Raw genomic sequence first — 24,384 nt, forward strand, 5'->3', positions numbered from 1 at the left:
ACTAATTAACAAATGTATGACTTGTTGCAGTCTGTTAGTCTATTAATTATTCATTTTAATATGTTTAACAGAGTGCAAGAAGACTTCCATAATGTGACAACTTTAGATAGTTACTCCAAAACGGCAAAGCTCATTTCTTCTTCAACTCCATGCAGTTGAAAACGAATGGACATGGGAGGACAATGTTATAAAATGTTCACATTAGGGCTGCAGCTATTATTTTACAAAAATGGGTGACGTTTAAATTAAGAATAAAATTATAAATAATGCAAAAACAGACAGGTGCTGTAATTTAAATATAGCTTTATCTGTTTTTTTTTCTTCTTCAAATGAGCTCCTTAGCCAGAGAAACGCGTCTCATCAGCTGTACTGGAGGCTCGGTGCGTGAGCGGAAAATGAGTTGAGAAAGCTGAAGAGCGCGGACTTTAAGCCAGGCGGACACTGTGCGATTTTAGCCCGATTTTAAGCCCGATCTGGTCGGATGCGACTGAATTTCATGATCGGGCCGAATTTTAGCTTGATCGTGCGTCGTTTGTCGTGCAGTGTGACGGTGAATTTACACTGCTCCGACGCGACAACGCACAGCGACGGATCCCATTCATTTTCAATGGGAAGCGCCGCCTCCGTCAGACGCAGTCGCGCGGTGCATCATGGGTCCGACGCGTCGAGAGCGGGGGATGCGATGCGATGAAAAGTTGAGCCGAGCTGAACTTTATGCAAATGAGTCCGTCCAACGCAATGCGTCTATCCAATCAGAGAGCAGGTGTTGGCCTGTAACGCGTCCTCAGCGCAGCGCATGAAAACATTTTAGTTCCGCTTTCAAGCGTCCAGAGAAGCCTGGAAGAGAAGTTTCAGGCTTCCCTGTTCTTTATAAAATCCCCGCTGATTCACAGGGACTCTGTCAGCGAGGAGAAAGGCTGCTGTGATTGTTGGAGTCTCTGGTGGGTTTTTTAAATATTAATATGTAATTTAATTGGAAAAGTTTGCTTTTGTCCGCTTATATAATGCTCACTAGACAGTGTAATGAAGCTCATTCAAACATTTATATCTATAAAGACACATTTATATTTATTAATTATTGGAAATAATAATAGCTTATATAAAAAAGCATTTCCCATTTATTAAAACGATTCAATTGGACGACGCAGGGAACGCCTTTGTCACGCCCACATGCGACCGGTTGGAGGGGGGTAGTGCGACCGTGTGCGTTGTCGCGTCGGAGCAGTGTAAATTCACCGTGAGAGGGGAAGCGATGTCCGATTAATTGCCCATAGGAGCTGCGAATGAGCAGTCGGACGCGACCAGGGATTTCTGACATGCCAGATATTTTGGTCGCTTGTCTCACAGTGTGAGCTGTTTTGCGGGCCGATTTCTTAACGTCACGACCTGTTTTCCCAAAAATCTGCACATTAACTATAAATAATTATTAGTCATATTTATTTCTGTCAGTTATAAGGATTTATATTTATGTTCGGTACACAGACTTATAGCTTAATATAGCAGACACAGGCATTCTGCTGTTTAATAATTTCAACAGATGCTTATTCTCAGTCAATAGCTGGAGTTTTTGAAAAGAAAAATTAAAAGAGAAAATATCTTTGACAAACATAAATTTATTTTATTTCACTTTGCTATTATATCTGAAAAATAAAGCACATTGTCAGCCTCTGGTGCTGCCCGTCAATTATATAAAACTTAAAACATGCACAGAAATATAAAGCTATATTTTATAATTCGTTTCTTTTCGCCAGGGCAAATTTATTAAAATTATAAATATGTTAATTTATTAATTAAAATCTCGTCCAGTGCTCCAGAATATTAGCCACGCAAAGCCAGCTTAGCGCAGCGCGTGGCATTGCGCGCGGCATTGCCCGCATAATAACCTCTGTCTTCTAAAATAAACGTTTTAATAAATAAGGTCGGAGAAGTGTACTAAAATTAATGCTATTAAACTTACTAAAGCTAATAAATGTACTGATAATTAATCAAGATAAATCAGACAAAATGCGCTGCGCCTCTCTCTCGCTCTCTTTCGCAGCGCGGAGCTGAATTCAGCGCGAGGCTACAGGAACTCAGTTCAGTTGAATAAAAATAAGTAAGGGCCTGTAAGTACAAGCAAAGGACCTGTAAGTAAATATAGTCAAATATAAAGAATAGTTTGAGGTTTTGGTGAGCTGTTTTCATGATTTGAAACTGAAACTAACTGAAACTTTGATTATTCTGCAGAAAGCCTGGGTTATTTTAAACGAATTTTTAATGAGTTTATATTTTATATTTTTTATTTATTCATTTAAATTATTTTTCTTCTTTTATTAATCAAATCATTAAATATATATCTTCATAAGATATAATTTTTTCCCTTTTATGTCAATTTTTATGATCTTTTTTTAAGGTCCTATTTTTCCTTTTTTACGTATATATTTTATTCGTCTATAATAAATGTCAGTTTTTATTCCTATTTTTTATATATATTATTAATCCCTTTTAAACTGTTAATGCTCAGCGGCACTGTAAGTGAGGGTCCCTATCCAGTGTGAATAACCGATTGCTTGTTTAATATTCAGTGTTGCAAAACTAGTTTTTACATAAACAATAAACAGAATAAAAAATAAAATTATTTTATTTTATTTAAGCTGCTGGTGTTTCTTTCGCAGCCTGACGCGCAGTCATTTTTCTATGCGCTCTCCTTCTGTAAAACGGACAACCCGTAGAGTCCACGTCGCCTCAGCCACCTGCGAGTCCATGTACGTCTCTTCCGTGGACTTTCAGCGCACAACAGGGCACAAATAAGCAAAGCTAAGCGCTTTCTTTTGCAAGGCGTTGTGTTGAAGCGAGAGTTTGTACGCAAAGAAAGCTCAGCCTACGGGCTGCGTTTAGACGTGCAGTGTAAGCTCCCCCGTCGCAGCAGGTCAGTCGGACCGTACAGTGTGTGCAGATGAATCGCAGGCGTTGTTCATACACGACAAACGATTCAAACGTGCTGTTTGAGCTCTCCAGAACGCATCCGATTAAAAAAATCGCACAGTGTCCGCCTGGCTTTATAGGTTCAGGATAAAATGAGCTTTTATCAGAAAAGTCTGGAGGGGGTTCTAAAGTAGAACCCGACAAAACAGAAAATTCTGCTCATCGTTTCATTTAATATCTAACAGCGCAAACCGCTTTAAACGGGTGAGTTTTACAGCAGAACAGCAGGAGGCGGCATGATTTAATGTCTGTTTGTAGTGAAGGAAAAAGAGATGTTTTATTTTAACTCCATTATTTTAGAAACTATTTGTTTTATTAATTCGTTTACAATAAAGCTTATTTATATATAAGGAGAAGTACAGTCCTCTAATAATCCTGACTAACCAGTAATTATTATTTCAGCGCAGCTGATGCTGCGAATATCCTTAAACAGTTTTAGTCCTGCCCTTTTTCATTTCGTCTAAAAATAATTTAAATACTGAAAATATCAAGTGTTAATTTGATTTTATTTACTTAGATTTTCGTTTCTGAAGAAGAGACGTCAGTTATTTTATACTAGAGCTTATAGATAGGGCTTGCCTTGCATAGTCAGGGCGCATTCCAAATGCACTCCTGCCATCAACGCTAAGCATAGTTTCGTTTGGAGAGAAATGCTACAACACCGATGCAGTTGAAATTCTATTCTTTTTCAGTAAATGAAGCAACATCACAGATTACTAATCATGAGAGAAAATATAGACTTTGGGACACTGGATTGTAAAAATGGATGCCTTACCCGTTGAAAGTCTTGCTCACTCTTGAAACCTTGTGCTGCGTTCCAAGTAGCTGCCCGCAGATGTGCCGGATTAAAATCGGCGCGGCCAAATAAGAAAATTGGCCGGTGCCGATTGATAAAAAAATAACAAAAATCGGCCGATTAAATCGGCTGGCCGATCGATCGGTCGGCCTCTAATGGGGACAGTAGTTTATTTTAACATTTAAAAATTATTCTTGCCATTTGGGATCAGATTTACCCAGTTAGTTCTAAAACTAAATGTTAGCTTACAGTGCTACAGTGAATAAATAAACTAATTTCAAACATAACATTTTATGAGAATTTTTACCTGGCCTATGTTTTTGTCTGGACTGGATGTAGAAACTTTTGACTGGGTTTTCTGCCATTTTGTTTTTTTCAATTGAGTGTTAAGTTGTCTTGTGACCACTAGATGGAATCAGCAGTGTCTCCATATGATGCCAAAGGGTCAATATTAAGTAAAAAAAAACTGAGTATCATGATGCAGAGAAGCAGAAATATAATATGAGGACAGAGGGTCTCAAGAGGTAAAACACTTTCCAAATGACTAAACAAAAACTTGAAACAAAAATAACATCAAATTATTGTTGGAAGCAGAGTCTCTTTTGATAGTTTGACATGAATGTAATAATGTGACAGCATGAATCAAACGAACTGAGTTCTCTTATCGTTTGGTGGTTTTAATGCTTTCCGGATGTGAGAGTTTTAACACTGAGGAAATTTAATCTAATCTGATCAGGGATTTGGGTACATTTAAAAGACCCACCATCTGAGGACATATAACTTTAAGGTATTAATGCAATATTACAAGGCCAATATTTGTTTTATACAGATTCTTTAAAGTAACAGGTTTTGCTTTCATGCCAAATTTGTCCACTGTTGGCATTATTCTCTTGAGGCAGAATCTGGAATGGTTCTCCAACTGTTTTTAATGTGTTTCTAGAGGTGCTGAGAAATTGTTAACTGCTTCTCTCTTTCCTTCATTTTGCACTCCAACTCATCCCCTATCACCTGGGTTTTGGGTTTTTATATGTCAGGTTTTTGTGAAAGCCAAACACTTTTTAATAGCATAGTCCAGTGTACTGGAGTATCAACTCTTACCTGGTTAAGCCTTTTAGCTGCTAATGCTAATCTGAATAATGAAACAGTTTCATAATTTTACAAAAAATATCTCAAATCTCACAGTGTACATACTCAAAGAAATTATATCCATACATTCATACTATTATAATTTAATCTCCCAGGGTAGCAACACTGCCCTGATGAGTCTAAACTGAGCTACTGCTGCAGTGAGCCATCCACTCCATCATTAGCACATGCAGTATCCAGTCTATTTGATTTGAACAAGTTGGATCAGCACTGCTGGGATGTTGCTGGTGTCGGCTCTCAGCCCTGCTGGAAGAGCCTGCGATAATATCAGAAAAAATGGACGCCCTCATGACCTGGCATTTGCTGTAATTTGTTGTTAAGCTTTTCTTCTTTTGAAGAGGTCTGAAATTGGCCCTCGAGGCCCATGAGCACGAGCACTTGGCCTGGCCAAATGATCCAAATGATGTATTTTGGATGGACAGAGAGAGATTAAACTGCCAAATAAGAGGGAAGTCGAGTCGTAGAGAATTGTACTGCTACATGCTGAATTCTGTAGCCAGAGCTGACACCAAGCCATATCCAATTATGTTTGTGATTAAGATATTATCTAACATCTGCCTTTGTCTCAGAGAGATTAGAATCCCACTCAGTCAGATCTCCCAAAGGAGAGCTGAGCTCAGTGCATGAATCACAGCACTCTACTAAAGCTCTGATTCAGATGATTATATGCTGGAGAAAAAACACAGAATTTTGGGGACAATTCATGTAAATATAAAAGAAAGTAATTGGAAATGTTGGATGAGGCTTTTACTCAACTATTCTCATGAGAAGCTGTAATAAATTATATGTGAGACCTTGTTATTTTTCATAAACAACATTTCAGTACAGTTGAAGCTAGGAGGATGCTCTCCACACCTGATTCAATATGTATGTAAAAAAATCTCATATCTTTAAGATGGAAAACTTACAGGACTAGGAAAAAATGAATGAACTTTCAGTGGAAGACAATTGATCAAGCTTTCAGTTTGAGTAGGACGAGGATGAGTAGGACGGACGTAAGTGCAGATATAAGATTTATTTAAACAAACGAGATATACAAAAACAAAACTGAAAGCAAACATGGGAAACACAAAAACTAAGGAATAAGACTGGGATAAGACATTAACTAAGATAAGAACTAAGACATGGATAAGCTAAGAAAACAAAAAACTCAATAAAAGGAACACTGAGATCTAAGAATAAACAAATCTCACAAGCATACATGGAATCTTTAGAAACACAACTCAAACTAAGCACACAAAACAACAGACCATAGAACACAGAGGTTCTATGGAATACACAAAAAAAATACGAAAGACTTGACAAGGAAACACTCAAATTACAGGCTATATATACACAGAGAGGGTGAAGAACACCTGGGGAATGAATCAAGGGGGGTGGGGTTACAAACAAGATACCAGGTGACAACACTAAGGGCTAGGCGGGGGCTAGGGCTGAGACAGGACCAATTACACAACAAAGCCATGTGCCCAAGGAGCAGATGGGGAGGCAAACAAAACAAGAGAATAACAGATGTTATTTAGAGGTTATAAATCCCCCAGCAACCCCACCAGCACTAATTGCGCGTCACAAAAATCCTATTTCTCAAATAAGTATCACATTTTGTCATGTATGATTTTTATTACAGATAAAACTGATTCAGTACATTCAAATACATTTGAATTATTAAGTAAACCTGAACTTGTGGCAGGTCGTGCACGTACAGCAGAGATACAAGGTTGTGTAACAGTGGCAATATATATTTTTTTTTACATTTACATAGTACAATAAGAACCAATGAGAATGTAAGTATTAGACACACAAGATCCAACAATACACTATATTTCCTAATGTTAGTGGACACCCCGTATAATAAAAGCATTCAGCATTCTATTTAATGTTGCACTAGTTATTTATATATTGTTTTATTTTAAGGGTAATTTTTTCAAGTATATCGGGTTTTATATACATTTGAAAACATTGATTTAATACATTTGAATGATTGAGTGATTCACACTTGTGGTAATGTATGTATAGATTTGAAAGCTTAGAGGAGAAGCAAGCTGATTAGTTGACCTGATGCTCCAGGGGCTTTAGGAGGAGGGCTGGACACCTGGGGGCAGGCTGGGTATGGGATGCTCCAGGGTTGGACTCACTAGTCTTGGCTCTGGTGCTCTGCTCTAGTGGGCGTGAGGTCAGCGGCCTGGTACACACAGCCTGCGGGCAGGTGCTTCTGCTGTTGGCAAGGCCAGCCTGGTCTTCTGCTTTGCGGCAGTAAAGAGCAGCAAAGCAAGCTTTATTTGTTCTGTTGCCTTTAGCTGGAGCACACTGTTCCAGCAGGTCCTCTGGGGTTAAGTCATATTTGCAATAGGTCAGATTTATTTTAATATCTATGCATGATAGAGAAACTGCAGCTGCATTTCAAAGAGTTCAGTGTTTTTTGTGTAAATGCATAAAGCATACGGTGTTGTAAAGCTGAATGTTTGTGGATCTTTTCCTGTAGGTCGTCTGAACTGGTGGTCCACCATGTGTACCAGCTGTAAGAAGCTCCTGCCATTAGCAACAACTGGTGATGGCAACTGCCTACTGCATGCTGCTTCCTTAGGTAAGCTTTAATCCTATCTTAATCCTATCTGTTTTACATAACATAGGAAAGAACTGGTAATTCATTCAAAAACATTAGGCCTTTTTTTTTATTTCCTTTGCAGATATATAGGGTTTGTAACTCTTTGGAACAGCTATTGAGTCAGCAAAGCATTGGTCACATTATGCTACACTATGCTCCTCAGTTCTCCTTAGTAATTCATTCAAATCTACCACCAGAGTTGCCAGAGAAACCATACACTTTATTTCTTAGTTCAATACATGTTAAAAAGCACATTCCTATGCATTTATTTTATACAGAATGGAAATGTGTAACATATAACTATTTTTATGCCATGTTTTTACATATAAAAAAATGCAAAAGCGCTTGGTGAAATTATATTATACTGCAATAGACAAATAATGGTTTCCTCAACAGATTAAACCTTCTAACTAGAACTTTAAAACTTTATTTCTCTGTGTTTTCAGGAATGTGGGGCTTCCATGACAGAGACCTGGTGCTGAGGAAGAGCTTGTATGCCATGATGAAGAGTGGGGCTGAAAGAGAGGCCCTAAAGAGGAGGTGGAGATGGCAACAGACGCAGCAAAACAAAGAGGTATGACCTTAGCTTAAAACAAATGTCCTAAGACGTGCTCTCAATACAAATTCAAATAGAGTTGCAGTTCAACACAAGCAGTGTTCTCTAACTCTCTAACATTTAGAGATTTTTTTGTTTAATGTTTGGGAGTTTTTTTTTTTGTTGTTTTTTTACAAATCATCAATAATCAGTAATCTTACTGGTATCAACTGCATTCCTACATTTAAATGTAAAAATGCAATCATAATGATAGGAGCTAGCAAATGCACACATGCCAAGCTTGTCTATTCTATACAGAGAAATATTATTAATACCATGCCTAATAACACTTCGTCCAGCACAGCTTGTGTGTCACAAAGTCTAGTTTTTAAAACCACTAATGACAAATAAGAAAATTAACAGGACTGTTTGTTGATTAAGTACAACAATCATATCTGTCCCTAAAGCACTGATTTAAACTTTACTATGATTAAAATAAAATTAAATAGCAAATTATTTTGTCCCAGTTATAATGAACAGACGTAAAAATAGTTATGTTAATTCCAGTAGATTTGCATAAATTTCACTTTAATAAAAGCAGAAAGCACTTATTTAAGTGTGTACAAGCTCTAGTCTTTCCTCTGTCTTGGAGGCAGTGTTTCTGCACAGCATTTGCCAGCACTGGAGTGAGTACGGTAATGTAATGTGAAAGGTGTGGGTGTGCACTGTGGTTTGCTTGATCCATACAGTAGAGCAAATGTAGAGCTTTCAGTGTGTAGGAGGGGTGGGAGCCTGACAGAAGGCAGGAGAGAGAACGTGTGTGTTTGTGTTTGGGTGTGTGTTTCCTTTAGCATTTCACCATTCGTACATTTTACCCCATCTCTCCCCCTCCTCTCTCTCTCTCTCTCTCTCTCTCTCCCTTCTCTGTCTCTCTCTCTCTCTCTCTCTCTCTGTAGTCTGGGTTGGTGTACACAGAGGAGGAGTGGGAGAGAGAGTGGAACGAGTTACTGAAGTTGGCCTCCAGCGAGCCTCGCATACACTTAAGCAAGAACGGCAACACCAGTGGAGGGTAAAGCTCACCCACCAGCCCACACACATGCATATACACACACACACACGCACATATCCTATTACATCACATCACACATGCACTGAACATTTGATTCAAAGATGTGCATAGCTTCCACATTATACATGATGTATGTATTATAACAAACATAGAAAAAATCTATTATATTTACAAAGAGTTTAGTTCTAACAGTTCCAAAAAGATTACTTTCTTTTTAACATTTATGAAAATAAATGAGATTAGTGAATTGAAAACTCAGATATTTATATTAAAAACTAAATACTGAATACTAAGTACTAGACTTTTCAGACCTTGTCACCACAATCAGTCATGATTTCCTCTAAACAGTGAACTCATATTAAAACAGTAAATGCCCATAAAGCAGACCCCTATGATAAAATCTCCCGGAATCTAGAACGTGTGCGTTTGTGTTTTCTCTTGGGCCACTCGTTCTAGATTCTGGGAGATTTTTTCTGACTTGTGGGCATCAGGGAGCCGTTATTGATATGCGATAATCTTTTTTTTAATGGGTGGCCATACATACAGTAGACATTTGATGTGTGAGTCTGCGTAAAGTAATATGTGGGAGTCCAGCAGTGAATCTGCACTCCACTTTTTTTTATAATTTATATTTTAAATGTTTCCCATTTTCTCTCCAATTTACATAGCCAATTTCCCAACCCACTCATTAGGACTCCCCCTATCACTAGTAATGCCCTAAAACACCAGGAGGGTAAAGACTAGCACTAGTACCTCCTCTGATACATGTGAAGTCAGCAACCACTTCTTTTCGAGCTGCTGCTGATGCAGTATTGCCTGATGCAGTATGCATCACAGTGTGCTCGGAGGAAAGCGCAGCGACTCAGTTCTGATACATCAGCTCACAGACGCCCTGTGTTGCGGACATCTCCCTTTAGTGATGTGGGGACAGAGCGCCATCTACCCACTTGGAGGGAGCAGGGCCAATTGTGCTCCCTCTGAGTGCCGGCAGCTTGATGGCAAAGCTGCGTGAGCAGGGGTTCGAACGTGCGACCTCCCGCTCTTAGTGGCAGTGCTTTAGAATCACATGTGGTATTGACTGAAAGTTCAGAATCCACAAGTTTACGGAAAATCTTCACTTGTTTTATTGAGCAACTAATCATTTATCATATAAATCAGATCAGATTACCCCATGCTCTTAAGACTGACCACACAACAGTACTATTTTAGTTATTGTGGACAAGGCTGCATCTATCAGCACAGTTAGTCTACAGCTTTCTCTCAGATTGATGGTGATCTATGGGCTTCTCCAGCATGGTGGTCCACAATCTAATTCCCAGCAGCCACACTATCTTACATTGCCATTTAAAGGTTGCTGTGGATGAACTACACTGACCTTTACATGGACACTCATTCATTACACATCACTGTGGACACTAAGACTCCATTAATACCAAAGATTTCTCCTTTATTCTGGATATCTTCTGGGATCTGTTTAACAATAAAGCCTGATAAAAAAAATGATAAACTTTATCATGTGTAGGGGACTGACAGTCATAACAATCGTAGGGATGACAGAATTATAGCTGCTTGGTGCTAAATTGATTAAACACACTGCCACCTGGTGGCAGCATGCAGCAAGGACCTGTTAGATAATGTATATGTCTGCTTTGACTTGGAGCAGTGTGTATATTACAACATTACATTTCCTGAAGGTAAGCATGTGGGTGGTAGTGCTAGTGAACGTGTGCTGCGGTGCATCTGTAAAAGCAGCTCTTTTCCACTGACTTCGAGTCTAATCTGCACCACATTCGTTCTGCTAGACTTCCAACACTGGTCTCAGATCTGTCTCTAAGGTCATATTCGGGTTTACTTCAGGTCGTGCGGAAACACAGTGGAAACTGTGCCGTGTTAAGAGAGTGCTGTGGTTTCTCTGTCTGTAGGTATGTTGTGAAACTTACTCGCTCAGATGGAAAACAATGTTATGCTCAGCCATCGTCTGTATTTTCTGTTTGATACAGCTCACAACAACAAGTGAAAACAATACACGCCCACTTTTCACTATTAATGCACACTGAGGGCTTCTTAGGGGAACAGTACTCTGTTTTGGTGCTTTTACACCTTAAGCTTTATTATAACTTTATTATTAAGATTAATTATAACTCTTACTTTCTACTCAAAGCCCAATTTCTAGAGTTTACCATTTATACTCTAAGCTCAATTTTTTGAGATTCCCTTTACACTCTAAAATCAATTTTTACAGATTCCCTTTACACTGTAAACTCAATTTTTAGAGATTCCCTTTGCACTCTAAGCTCAATTTTTACAGATTCCCTTTACACTCTAAAATCAATTTTTACAGATTCCCTTTACACTGTAAACTCAATTTTTAGAGATTCCCTTTGCACTCTAAGCTCAATTTTTACAGATTCCCTTTACACTCTAAAATCAATTTTTACAGATTCCCTTTACACTGTAAACTCAATTTTTAGAGATTCCCTTTGCACTCTAAGCTCAATTTTTACAGATTCCCTTTACACTCTAAAATCAATTTTTACAGATTCCCTTTACACTCTAAGCTCAATTTTTTAAGATTCCCTTTATACTGTAAACTCAATTTTTAGAGATTCCCTTTGCACTCTAAGCTCAATTTTTAGAGATTCCCTTTATACTGTAAACTCAATTTTTAGAGATTCCCTTTGCACTCTAAGCTCAATTTTTAGAGATTCCCTTTACACTGTAAACTCAATTTTTAGAGATTCCCTTTGCACTCTAAGCTCAATTTTTAGAGATTCCCTTTACACTGTAAACTCAATTTTTAGAGATTCCCTTTGCACTCTAAGCTAAATTTTTAGAGATTCCCTTTACACTCTAAGCTCAATTTTTAGAGATTCCCTTTACACTGTAAACTCAATTTTTAAAGATTACCTTTACACTCTAAGCTCAATTTTTAGAGATTCCCTTTACACTCTAAGCTCAATTTTTAGAGATTCCCTTTACACTGTAAACTCAATTTTTAGAGATTCCCTTTACACTCTAAGCTAAATTTTTAGAGATTCCCTTTACACTGTAAACTCAATTTTTAAAGATTACCTTTACACTCTAAGCTCAATTTTTAAAGATTCCCTTTACACTGTAAACTCAATTTTTAGAGATTCCCTTTACACTCTAAACTCAATTTTTAAAGATTCCCTTTACACTGTAAACTCAATTTTTAGAGATTCCCTTTGCACTCTAAACTCAATTTTTAGAGATTCCCTTTACACTCCAAGCTCAATTTTTAGAGATTCCCTTTACACTGTAAACTCAATTTTTAAAGATTACCTTTGCACTCTAAGCTAAATTTTTAGAGATTCCCTTTGCACTCTAAGCTCAATTTTTAAAGATTACCTTTACACTCTAAGCTCAATTTTTAGAGATTCCCTTTACACTCTAAGCTCAATTTTTAGAGATTCCCTTTACACTGTAAACTCAATTTTTAAAGATTACCTTTACACTCTAAGCTCAATTTTTAAAGATTCCCTTTACACTGTAAACTCAATTTTTAGAGATTCCCTTTACACTCTAAACTCAATTTTTAAAGATTCCCTTTACACTGTAAACTCAATTTTTAGAGATTCCCTTTGCACTCTAAACTCAATTTTTAGAGATTCCCTTTACACTCCAAGCTCAATTTTTAGAGATTCCCTTTACACTGTAAACTCAATTTTTAAAGATTACCTTTGCACTCTAAGCTAAATTTTTAGAGATTCCCTTTGCACTCTAAGCTCAATTTTTAGAGATTCCCTTTACACTGTAAACTCAATTTTTAGAGATTCCCTTTACACTGTAAACTCAATTTTTAGAGATTCCCTTTACACTCTAAACTCATTTTTAGAGTTTTCCCTTAAACTCTGAGCGCAATCCCTAGAGTTTATGTTTTACACACTAAGCTCAATTTCTGGAGTTTCTAAGAAAATTTAGCACACTGTGGTGTGGTGGTGCACGGCTCTACTGTGCAACCACCTCTGCACAAATATGGCCATGATGGAAGAATTATCTACAGAAATTCTAAAAAAGACAGATGCATTTAAAAAAAACCTGGACAATTCATTTCTGCTTCTCTGCACCATGATACTTCATATCTTTAAAATGCTGACCCTTTGGCCTCATATTGAGACACTGCTTGTGATCACATGATAACATGGGAATCCCAGTCAACAGTTTCTACAGCTAGTCCAGACAGAAACACAGGCCTGGTAAAATTTCCCATAGTATTTTATGTTTGAAACTAGTTTATTTACTCACTGTAAAAAGATCCAAAATCGCAAGGATAATTTTAAAATGTTAAAATAAAGTACTGTCCGCATCCTGTACAGCAACATTTTTTTTATACTTGTATTTACTAATCCTAAATAGCTAGGAGAAATTAAAACAAAAGCAAAATCTAATAAAAGAAGCTGAGATAATTGCGATTGGGGGTTATTAAGCATTAACCATGTAGAATGTCCAAACTTTGGCTTCTTTTTTTTTAATTTATCAGTTTAAAAACCTTTCATCTCTCTCAAAAAACTAGTGTTTAATGTGTGTAATCTAGCCAGATAGTATTTTGTTGTTGCATTAGATGAGCCAAAAAACACATGTATTTATATCTTAAGTGTTTACTGTTAATCAAAGCATGACAAAAAGTATGATTTTGTCTTGTGTGTCTTATACAGTGTGGATAACTCAGAAGATCCGGTGTATGAGAGTCTGGAGGAGTTCCATGTGTTTGTGTTGGCACATGTGCTGAGGCGGCCTATCGTGGTTGTTGCTGATACCATGCTCCGAGACTCTGGAGGAGAAGGTACTTACTGCACATGTGTACACAACTTATTTTTACGGTGTGTGCTTAAAATAGCAGTGCAAATTTCTGTATATTGTGCATTATTTAAGGTGGTATACTCTTGGTTTAATTTCAGCATTTGCACCTATACCGTTTGGTGGGCTCTATCTGCCTCTGGAGGTTCCCCCTAACCGCTGCCACTGCTCCCCGCTGGTTCTGGCCTACGACCAGGCCCACTTCTCTGCTCTGGTGTCCATGGAGCAGAGAGATCAGCAGAGAGAGCAAGGTAAGCTTCCGAATAACAAAGACATGAACATTTTATCTTTAGTTCAGAGGAATCCAGAGCACAATAATATTTTATTCACAAATATATATATTTTTATTTGTATGTTTTTACTGAACCAAAATACAGTACAACTCTGAAAAAGAGGAACAAATCAAGGCATTACAAAAAAAAAGTAATGCATTAAATTGACATAATACCAAGGTCAATGTCTTTGCGTCTTAGTTTTGAAAGTCTGGGTCAAAGCACAGGGTCAAACCTCGTGGAGCCCCAGAGCAGAGAGGTTAATGGCCTTGCTCAGAGATTTAGAAGAACAGCAGCAGATCAGTGGGTACTGAGTATCGATTCCACAACCGAGTGATCAATAACCAATCACTTTAATCAATTAGCCACCATAGTCTGCTTTAATTATGTTGATGTAAAGTCTTTTTCATGTAGACCTAATATTTAAATTTTAATCAAGTAAATTAAATGCAGTATATTTTTTCTGTGCATATGGAAAAAAGAGGGAAGATAGATTTTAGTGTAACATATTGCCAACAATTTAATAATTGCAGTGTATGTCGTTGTTAAAACAATTTATTCCATGTCATTTTGGAGCATTGCACTTGGTCCATTTGTCATCAAATGTGGACATACTGCAAATTAAAAAAATATTCACGTTATGTAAAAAGTAAAAAAATAGACAGAATTGGAAGCAGTGTTTAAAACATAAATGCATAGCAAATCTTTTTATTCACAAATACACTTACATAGGCCAACACATTTTTGGTAGGTATATCAAATAATCATGGTACAATTATTTAGGAAAACTCAAATGCGCTAAAGTGATATCATATCATATCACATATCATATGTGTAGGTAGGCATAGGGAACTGTACTGTCAATAGATTTGTTAGTTTCAGCACAAAGAGCACTCAGTTCAATGCTCTTTGGTCCTACCCGTCTTTTTACTTAGATAAAATGTGCTGTAACTGGATGATCAAGCTGTGGAGAGGAGTGTATAAGCCATAGGCGAGCAGATTAAAGGCCTGAGGGTCCTGTAGCCCTGCAGGGCAGAACATGTGAGCTGAGAGCAGAGCATGAGCAGCTCCAGCTCATTCAAATTAGAGAGCACATTTCAGCAGCACAGAACAAGATCAAGCCCCGTGTCATCCCCAATGAATAATGCCGACCTGAGCTCTAATTACCTGCAATCAATTATTAATCAGACACTCCTCCAGACCTCAGTCAACACAGGGTGCCCATCAGAGAGAGAGAGATAGCAAAAAAGAAAGTCAGAAAGAAAGATTGGAGAGAGAAGGAAAATGCAGAGGAACAGAGGAGAAACAGTAGAGAAAGGAATGGAGAGAGGAAAAAGAGGACAAGGTGAGAGGAAATATTGAAAAAACATGAGATAAAAGGAGAGAGAAAGACGATGAGAAAAAAAAGGAGGAGAGAGAAAAAGTGAAAGAGAAAGGGAGACTGAGAAAGAGAAAAGTAGTTAAAGAGTGAGAGATAAAAAAGGAGAAAACGAGAGAAAAGAGAGAGGAAGACAGATAGAGACAAATGGAGAAAGGAGAAAGAAATATGAGAGAAAGAGAGAGAGAAGCAAGAGAGAAAAAAAGATGAGATAGGAAAAAAGAGTCTGAAAGAGAGAATGGAGACAGAAGGAAAATGCAGGACAGAGATATAAGGAGAGAGGAAGTAATAAAAAGAAAGGGATGGAGAGAGAGAAGGCAAGGAGAGAGAGAAAAGTGCAAAAGAAAGGGAGAGTGGGAAACAGAACAAGAGAAAGACTGAGATATATAAAAAGAGAAAAGAGAGAAAAAGAGAGAGGAAGAAAGATGGAGAAAGGAGAAAGAAATAGATAGATAGATGTAGAGGGTCTGTTTGGGTTGGTGTTGAAGGACACAGCTGACCGACTAGCTGTTTAGATCACTCGTAAATCCCTCCATTATTTTTACTGCTGTTAAATGGGCCACAGAAACAATGCCACATCACCACAGCCGTGTGCTCCTTAATCCAGCAGCACTCAAATGATAAGCCATAATCACCTAGTTTATGTAATATATTAGGTTGCGTAACATACCCAGTTACGCTCACGACTTTGCTATTACGTTAACATCAGAATACTCAATCTGATTTTTCTGTCTGTGTTTAAGCTCCCCTGTTTGGTCTCCATATTTCTCTTTCATCGAAAGAAACACAAAAAGGCCACAAAGTGAACATAAATGAAAACTAGAAAGAGTTTTGCTCAGTTGTGTGAGTAAAGAGTTTTAAGTCCATTATAAAAGAAGGATAATAAAAGGATGTATGTGTTGTTTTTACATGTCAATACACATAAACCATTCCACAATAGTTATACTGTAAATGATTTGTTCTATTACTTTGCTATCATAACAACAGGAAAAGTACACCTTGCGCGAATTGAAATGCACAAAAGGCATATACTAATTCTTTTAATTATCCTTCGATGTGTTTTGGGGGTAACGCACAATAAACCAATTCAGGACACATTGCTATTTCAGGGGTGCAGAGGAAACTTACCTGCTTGTTTACACTCCTTGATGTAAAAGTTTGCATAGCTGCCAACATGCACACGCTATGTGTGCGTAACAAGCTGGAGTGTATGCCTATTGGGGATGTGCATGTGAATGACAATTCACTGACAAGATAGCAGTGAACATCTGACTGTTTCTAGGTTGTAGTCAGTCAGCAGCACATCTATATTTTCTTCTGCCAAGATAGGTGTCACAGCAAGTGCCACAACTAAGGCTGAGAACTGCTCAAGGCACATGTGCTCACTGTTTCACAGTGTGTGTGTGTGTGTGTTTTCATTGCAGGGATGAGTCAAATAAGAATATACCGTATATCTGTATCCATATACAGGAGATAGAAAAGATGGTAAACAGGTTTTTCTCAGTGACCCACCTTCAACAGGAAGATGTTCTGTAGACCCAGCAGACATATATAAATATATATATATAGACTGAATGCCAGCATGCTCTATCTCTCACTGTCTCAGTCTGAGACTCCTCCTCTTGGCATGCAGAGAGAGGCCGTCTTACTGCACGTGGATTCTCCGGATGAGTGGTGTAGCGCAGAGACAGTGCAGCAGCAGTGCAGACAGGACATGTGCTAGACACACATACCCACACCTCTCCCGTGGCTCTGACAGATTATAAACATTGCCCAAGGCAACTCTGAGTTTAAAGAGCTCTTTCCATTCAGTGCACATCACAGCTCACTGGACCAAGTGGTAACATTCATATTTATTTTACACATAATGATTAGCTTCATATACAGTATAATTTGCTGTCTGTGCACCTTCAGTGCTTTTGGGTGTTCAAAAGAACTAAGTAAAACACGGCATGTCTTTAGGCTATTTACAGTGAAGTATTTTTTTTTGGTTGGACAAATAAGAAACATTACCAGTGTAAGCTAATGAATATAATGGTTAGTAAAACAGACCTTCATTTTTGCAGTTTGACATGACATGAATTTTATGAAGAGGTCTTTATACTATTGGAATATTTAATGATGAATGGTCCAGTAGAAATGACCCAAATTGACTTCCATTTTAAAAAAAGAAGTTTAGATATATGGGCTGCTTGGTGGCGCAGTGGGTAGCACTTCCGCCTCACAACAAGACGGCCTGGGTTCGATTCCCGAGTCTTTCTGGGTCTTTCTGTTTCTGTAAACTGCCTTCCGCCCGATGCTGGCTGAGAAAGGCTCCAGCCCCCCCGCGACCCCCAACGGACAAAGCGGTTGACGATGAGTGATGAATGATTGAGTTTGGATAAATAAGCTATTTGGATATGTAAGATGTTGTGTGATTGTGACCATCTACACTGCTGGTCAGTTTTTTTTTTTTTTGTTTTTTTTTTTCCAGTTGTCCACTGGTATTATTTTGTGTTTCAGCTATATCTGCTCATCTTTAGATTTATTTGGACAGGATTAGTTTTCAATCTGCAGATAACAGTTTACTACTGGACAGATTTGCACAGAATAAATATATAATATATATTATATCAAAATCTAGCAGCTTCATGTTCATAGCACAATATCTGCCAGAAGCATCATGTTTTAAAAATTCTTTTTCTACAGGATATGATGAAGTTGAAAGACAACGTATGACATGGTACATTTGGATTGGACTAAAATCACTAAGAAAAAAATTACATTACCCCACCTCCATATGTAAAACTGATTTAATTTTTGCCAAGGCTTCTTTGACCACTTGACTGGTTAAACCTGCATCCACAAGTCTTCTCTTTCTATTTGATACGGAAACTTTCGTATTTTTCACACTATAAGACATTTAAAATTAATTAATTTTCCCAGAAATCGCCAGTGCACCTTATAATCCTGTGCAGTTTATGTATAAATTTTACCAGTCAGATTGTAAGAAGCAGCAAAGCCACTCCCCTGAAGTACAGTGATATTACAGGAGTTTCAGTTTAGTTATCCAGCACCAGGCTGGAGTAGCATTAGCATTAGCTGGTAACCGCTATTTCTCTGTTCAGAGGTGAGTGTTATGCCTGCTGCTAACCCCGACTAGAAGTGCTGGAGCAGCATTAGCATTACCGCTAATGCTTCAGCCTTGCTGGAGAAATTCAGCAATCTAAGCTTACTATAAATGAATGGAAGCACTTTACTCACCCAAATAAACAGTTTTCAGAAATCTGTGTAGATTCACACCCAGCGCTCGGTTGACTTTGAAAGAAAGTCTTTTGTATTACAGGTTTGTTTACTTAGCTTAGCTTTACTTAACTTAGTTAGTTACCCCCCCCCCCCCCCCCTCATCACCACCCAGCGGTGAGACCTGCTGAATTAGAAGTTCCTTATTGTGTCTTTTAAAATTGTAAAAAACTGTAAATGCCAGTAAAGATTGGATTTTTTTCTAAAACATCTTAGCACTAGTGTACAGTGTGTGATTATGTGTGCTCACTTTAAGGGCATTAAATCCATGTTAAAATAGTGTCAGGCACTGTTGCCTGGTGCTGTTATAAATATTTGACATGTGTAGGTCATGAATGCCTTTTTCTCAGAAGTCAGTCCAGTCTGCTCAGTAAATGTCCAGTAGATGGCACTGTGTCCCTCTCAGTGCTTCAGCTGGGCGGCTCATGTGTGCCCTCAGAGGCCCGGCGCCCCTTTATGCTGTATGCTGTGTTTGAAGCAGCGGGGTGCTGACAGATTAGAGGCCTTCACTGTACTCGCATTGCTTCAGGATGGAGAGGTAGCAGTCCTCCTCCTCCACCACAGCTTTACAGCTCCAGTCTTCTGGACCAGTGCCATCTCACAGCACTGTGCTGTTATTGCACCTATATGCAGATGCATGCTCTTCAGAGCTCGAGAGAAACTGATACCTCAGAGAGGTGGGAATCAATAGAGATCAAGGAAAGGATGAAAACAGAGCGTTTCTATATGTGTGAGGGATTTTTTTTTTTGCATATAGAGGAGAGCCCTTTATTCTCTTGGCTAAATGAGGTCATCTGTTGCTGTGTGACTGAAAAGACGGAGCTGTGAGGCCCCACGCTTGTATTCACCACACCCTCTCAAGTGCTCGCACACAACCTGGGCTTCTCCCTTTGACTCTCCTCAACTCTTTTTTTTTTCCTTTCTCGCTTCTTTTCTCAGTGCAAGAAAAGGTTATTTGGAGTGATGCAGTACACTGGGTCTCAGTCCTGGTCCTGGAGTACCCTCAACATCCTCAACACACCCCTGCCATGCAGTCATGCAGTCATTTTGGGAGCAACTGATTAAACAAGTAGAAGCAGGTGTGATTTAGCTGGTTTGGAATGTAATCTTGCTGCCACACCAACTCTTTGCAAATGTAATTGAACACTAGGCTCTAAAATGTACAGAATAAACGGTACACCAGGAAAAGCCTGCCAGGACTGGAGAACTCTGGTCCTGTAGTGCCAGATTTCAACACACGTATGTGCTTTTACTGCTCAAGCACACATATGAATACCTAAATTAATAGTTTAATAATGTGCACGAAAATGGAATTCTGGAAATTGTGCTGAGCACAATATAAATATCCATCATTTAATTATACTCGAATATGCCCATCTTCTTCTGATACTCATTTAGGAAACCACACAAATAAACAGCACACAGGACTGTTAGAACTTGTTTCTAGTGCATTGGGGCTGATGAAGAACAAATTCATGCACATGACTTATCAAATCAGGAGTCTTAAAGGATCTCTGCACAAGACTTAATTATAATATAATTAATATATTTTATATTTTAATAAATGTGACATGGTGATAAGAAATGAATGCTAACATATAGCTTTATAAATCTGTGTATTTCACTTTCAAAAGTTTTGAATAATTGACGGGCAGCGTGAGACGCGAAAGCACGGTGGCAATGTGCTTTGATGTTTTTCAAATATAAAAAAAGTTGAATTTCAGTTAAATAATAGTAAAACAGTAGAATGCATATATATGCTATATTAAGCTACAATTATTAAGTCTGTGTACTGAAATATACTTAATATAAAACCTTATAAATGTCAGAAAAAATATAACTAATAATAACTTATAGTTACTGTGCACATTTTAAAGTATATATATTTTGTATAGTTGATTGCTGAACGCAGTGCGTACAGTGATCCAGACCTGATTGTGCGGCTGACTGTTGACTGTTGAGGTGGTTTTATCAGTCAGCTGCCCACCTGTGTTTCCCACCGCCAAGATACAGAAACACACCAGATATTTACCTGAACGCACGTCACTTCCTGACCGCCACGCCCATCTGCGTTAATATATTCCTAAAGTCCAAAACTATTTTAATGACACTTGCGCAAGGCGTGAAAATAGACAGTTGACAGGGTGTAAGATAGCTACGAGCATCGCGGCGCACCTTTGCAGGGTGTACGACAGAGCCCTTGGTCACTTTGACTGACAAGCAAACCCAAACACCTGACTTTTACCTCAGTGCTCTTTCAGGAACAATTAGGGGACTGGGGTTCACTTTAGCTGGCTTGCTTGGTTGATGCTGTTAAAGGCAATAAGATACAAATCCAGGTATTAGAAAATATTAGTGGTAATAATATGGGGCATATCGCTGTCCTAAAACACAGGACCTCTTTGCCATTGCTAATTAGAGTAGGTCAGCAAAAGTGAACCAGTCTGTACAGTGTCCTGCTCCACTCTTAGCTCTCTCCCCTCCATGGACGCTGTCTTAGTGGATGTGGCCTGGACTGGTTCTTTTACTGCCCATGCAGCCTCCAACCACCCCAACCCCCACGCCCTTCCTTGCCAAGGTCCTGAGATTCTTCCGCTAGGGTGGGCCAGGCAGCCGTCGCTCATACACTCTGTGTGTTCAGGTGCCAGCAGCTTCCTCAAGAACACTGAGACTCTCTTCATCTCTGAAAGTCTGAATGTGTGAGTGAGTGAGTTAGTAAGTGAGTGAGTGTGAGTATATGAGAGAGACTTACACTCTCCCCTCACACATATTCCGTTTGCACCTCTGTGGCTGCACCATTGCAAAGGAATGTTAATCTTCCAACTTTTTTTATTTTTGCACCTTAAGCTCATTTTTGATCTCCGGGTGGGTCCCTCAAATTTGTTATTCGAGCGTGTGTAGAGAAATCCTCAGGTGTATCCGGCTGTGATATAGACACCCTTCCTCCTCATTCATGTCCTCCCAGGCCGAACCGCTGGAGCTGAATGGTGGCCCTGTCCGAGCCCATGCCAGGGTCTGCTTTCATCTCCCTGCGCCCTGCGTTGTGGCCTGGCTTTGAGGGAGTGGAGTCCACCCACACAAAACCTCTGCTGCTATTTCGAGATGCGCCGGGCCCCTTTTTAAAAGGCCGGCAGGTTTTCTTTGGCTCTGAGCGATCGTCCATTAAAGTGGCTCTGCTGTAAAGCTGAACGTGTTTTTTAGCTTGTACCAGGCAAGCACTTGGTTAAGACTTTTACAACACACTTCCTTTTCAGCATGTCCAGCTTGCCTGCACTGTAATAAGCCTAATGGCATCAGGATGACATTGAATTGTGTGTGTGTGTGTGTGTTTGAGAAAGAAAGAGAGAGGAGAATAAATGAGTGAGTGAGAGACACTGAGGAGACAGACAGGCAGACAGAGAGAGAGAGAGAGAAAGAATGTGTGCCTAATACAACAATAAGAATGTGGTGTGTGATTTCCAGCATGTTGCAGTCATTGAAATACCCGGATCTAAGTTAAAAACTTGTTTATATTCACAACTGTTGTTTATTGCACTCATAAAATACGCAGATGTGTGCGAAATTTGAGAATTCCTTGTTAACACCACATGAGCTCACATCGCACGACAAAGAAAGGCCAAACCAGACTGCAGTGACGAACATCATCCACTAGAGGGAGTCAACTAGCGTCCTATAAAGAAAAAGCCCCACATTCAAAGACTCAGGAAACGATGGCTCTGAGCGTTGAGTTGTTTTCAGATTATATCACACAGGCTTCATGTGACAGATGTGCTCTCCTAAACTCTCCAAACTTTCCGAACTCTGCGCCATATTGAGGAGCGAGACACACTCATCATGCATCACGCTGCAGAAAGGGAGCCGCAGGAATGAAGTGACTGCATACAGTAATGTAGCCTGCCAGAGCCCATCAGCAAGTTATCTGTCATCAACGCCTGTTTATATAACCCATCCATCTCTCTCTGGATGATTTGTGTTCTCACCACTTCCACTGTATAAGGAGCCCCCAACACTGTCCTATCATCGTTCACTTAAAGCTGCTCAGAGCATACGTCTCTATTCTCGCTCTTTACTTTCCTCCTCTTCTGCATTCCTCCTCATCCTGTCATTGTTCAATTAAAGATAATCATTGTATACATCATAAGAGTGCTGGACACAGTGCCTCAATCCTGTACTTGAGAGAAAACAGAGAGACAAATGTTGTTAAATGTTTCAGTGAAAGATGTGGTGGGATGTATTATTTTTGATAGTTTTGATGGTTTCTTCTACTTTAGAGTAATGAGTAATGTGGGATTGTGGGTTCAATCACTGCTCTTGTCTTTGTCTGTGAGGAGTTTGGTATGTTGCCTGGTACTATGGAGTCCGCCTGCCTCAGAGAAACCCATATAGTAGGTGAATTAGGCATTGAGTGAATGGTTGTGAGTGTTAACTGGTGATAGACTGGCATCTTGGGGGTATATCCAGGATGAATTCATGCCTAATTATTCTGGGTATTGCTGACTGCAAAAAGTAGATGACTAGATGGATGGATAGATGAATACCGTATTTTTCGCACTATAGATTATAAGATTATAAGGCGTGGTGGTGGTGGGGTAGCTAACTATGTTAAGTTAAGTAATGCTAAGCTAAGTAAACAACAAAACTGTAATGAAAAAAAAAAGATTTATTTTTAAAGCTGTTTTTTTTTTAAGTTCTTTTTTTAAAGCGATATTAGCTAGCGGTTCTACAGGTCAATAATAAACGGTTAATGCTAATGCTGCTTCAGCAGTGCTAGCCAGGATTAGAAGCAAGCTATAGGCTGATAATACTCACCTCTGAATGGGGAAATAGTGGTTAGCAGCTAATGCTAATACTACTTCAGCCCCGGTGCCGGAGAACTAAACTGAAACTCTTTTATAACGCTGGACAATTACTGCCTCTTTCAACCTGACTGGTAAAATTCATACATAAGGCACACTGGATTATAAGGCGCACTGACGATTTTTGGGAAAATTAAAAGAGCACCTTATAGTGCGAAAAATATGGTACAGTAAATGTTGATGCTGTTGCATAACAGTCTATTGCACCTCCACTGGGCAACTGCAAGGTTGCCCAGTGTTTCATCAGTGTTTCGCACCTTAAACATCACCTTAGGAGCATCTCCTGGTTGCAGTGACAGCAGGTATGTCTCCATGCTGCTGCTGAAATTCGTGTTATAAGCTGATTTTTGCTTTGCGACAATTTATTCTGGGAAGAATCAGGACCCACCACAAAAAAGTGGACAAGAAGATGAATGATAGCTGAATACCTGAGTACAGTATGCTCACCCCCTCCAGACAATTATCGGGTTAAGCGTTGATGCCTTCTTTGCACCCAATGATTCCTGTTAGGATCTGAACTTACTGCATGAACTGCCTCCAACTGCTGATAAACCACAAGTCGATTCCTCAACCTTCTTCTTAACCAAAGCTAAAAGCTGATATTCTCATCATCTTCAGCCAGGTCTTTTAGGATCATCCCATTGGTTTGTTCCAGTTATCCTC

The 24,384-nt window shown here is 39.0% G+C and overlaps 1 protein-coding gene across 1 annotated transcript in view; it reads left to right on the forward strand.

Annotated features, from left to right (window-relative positions):
• The window catches only part of otud7a (OTU deubiquitinase 7A), a 123,682-nt gene that overhangs the window by 88,264 nt on the left and 11,034 nt on the right, over positions 1–24,384 (forward strand). Inside the window, exons 6-10 of the mRNA XM_007246487.4 lie at positions 7,389–7,490; positions 7,958–8,085; positions 9,003–9,115; positions 13,792–13,919; positions 14,035–14,184. Coding sequence (XP_007246549.3) covers positions 7,389–7,490; positions 7,958–8,085; positions 9,003–9,115; positions 13,792–13,919; positions 14,035–14,184 — 621 coding nt within the window. The remainder of the gene's footprint in view (positions 1–7,388; positions 7,491–7,957; positions 8,086–9,002; positions 9,116–13,791; positions 13,920–14,034; positions 14,185–24,384) is intronic.

The sequence above is a fragment of the Astyanax mexicanus genome, chromosome 2 (genome assembly GCF_023375975.1).
Source record: "Astyanax mexicanus isolate ESR-SI-001 chromosome 2, AstMex3_surface, whole genome shotgun sequence".
Lineage (NCBI taxonomy): Eukaryota > Metazoa > Chordata > Actinopteri > Characiformes > Acestrorhamphidae > Astyanax > Astyanax mexicanus.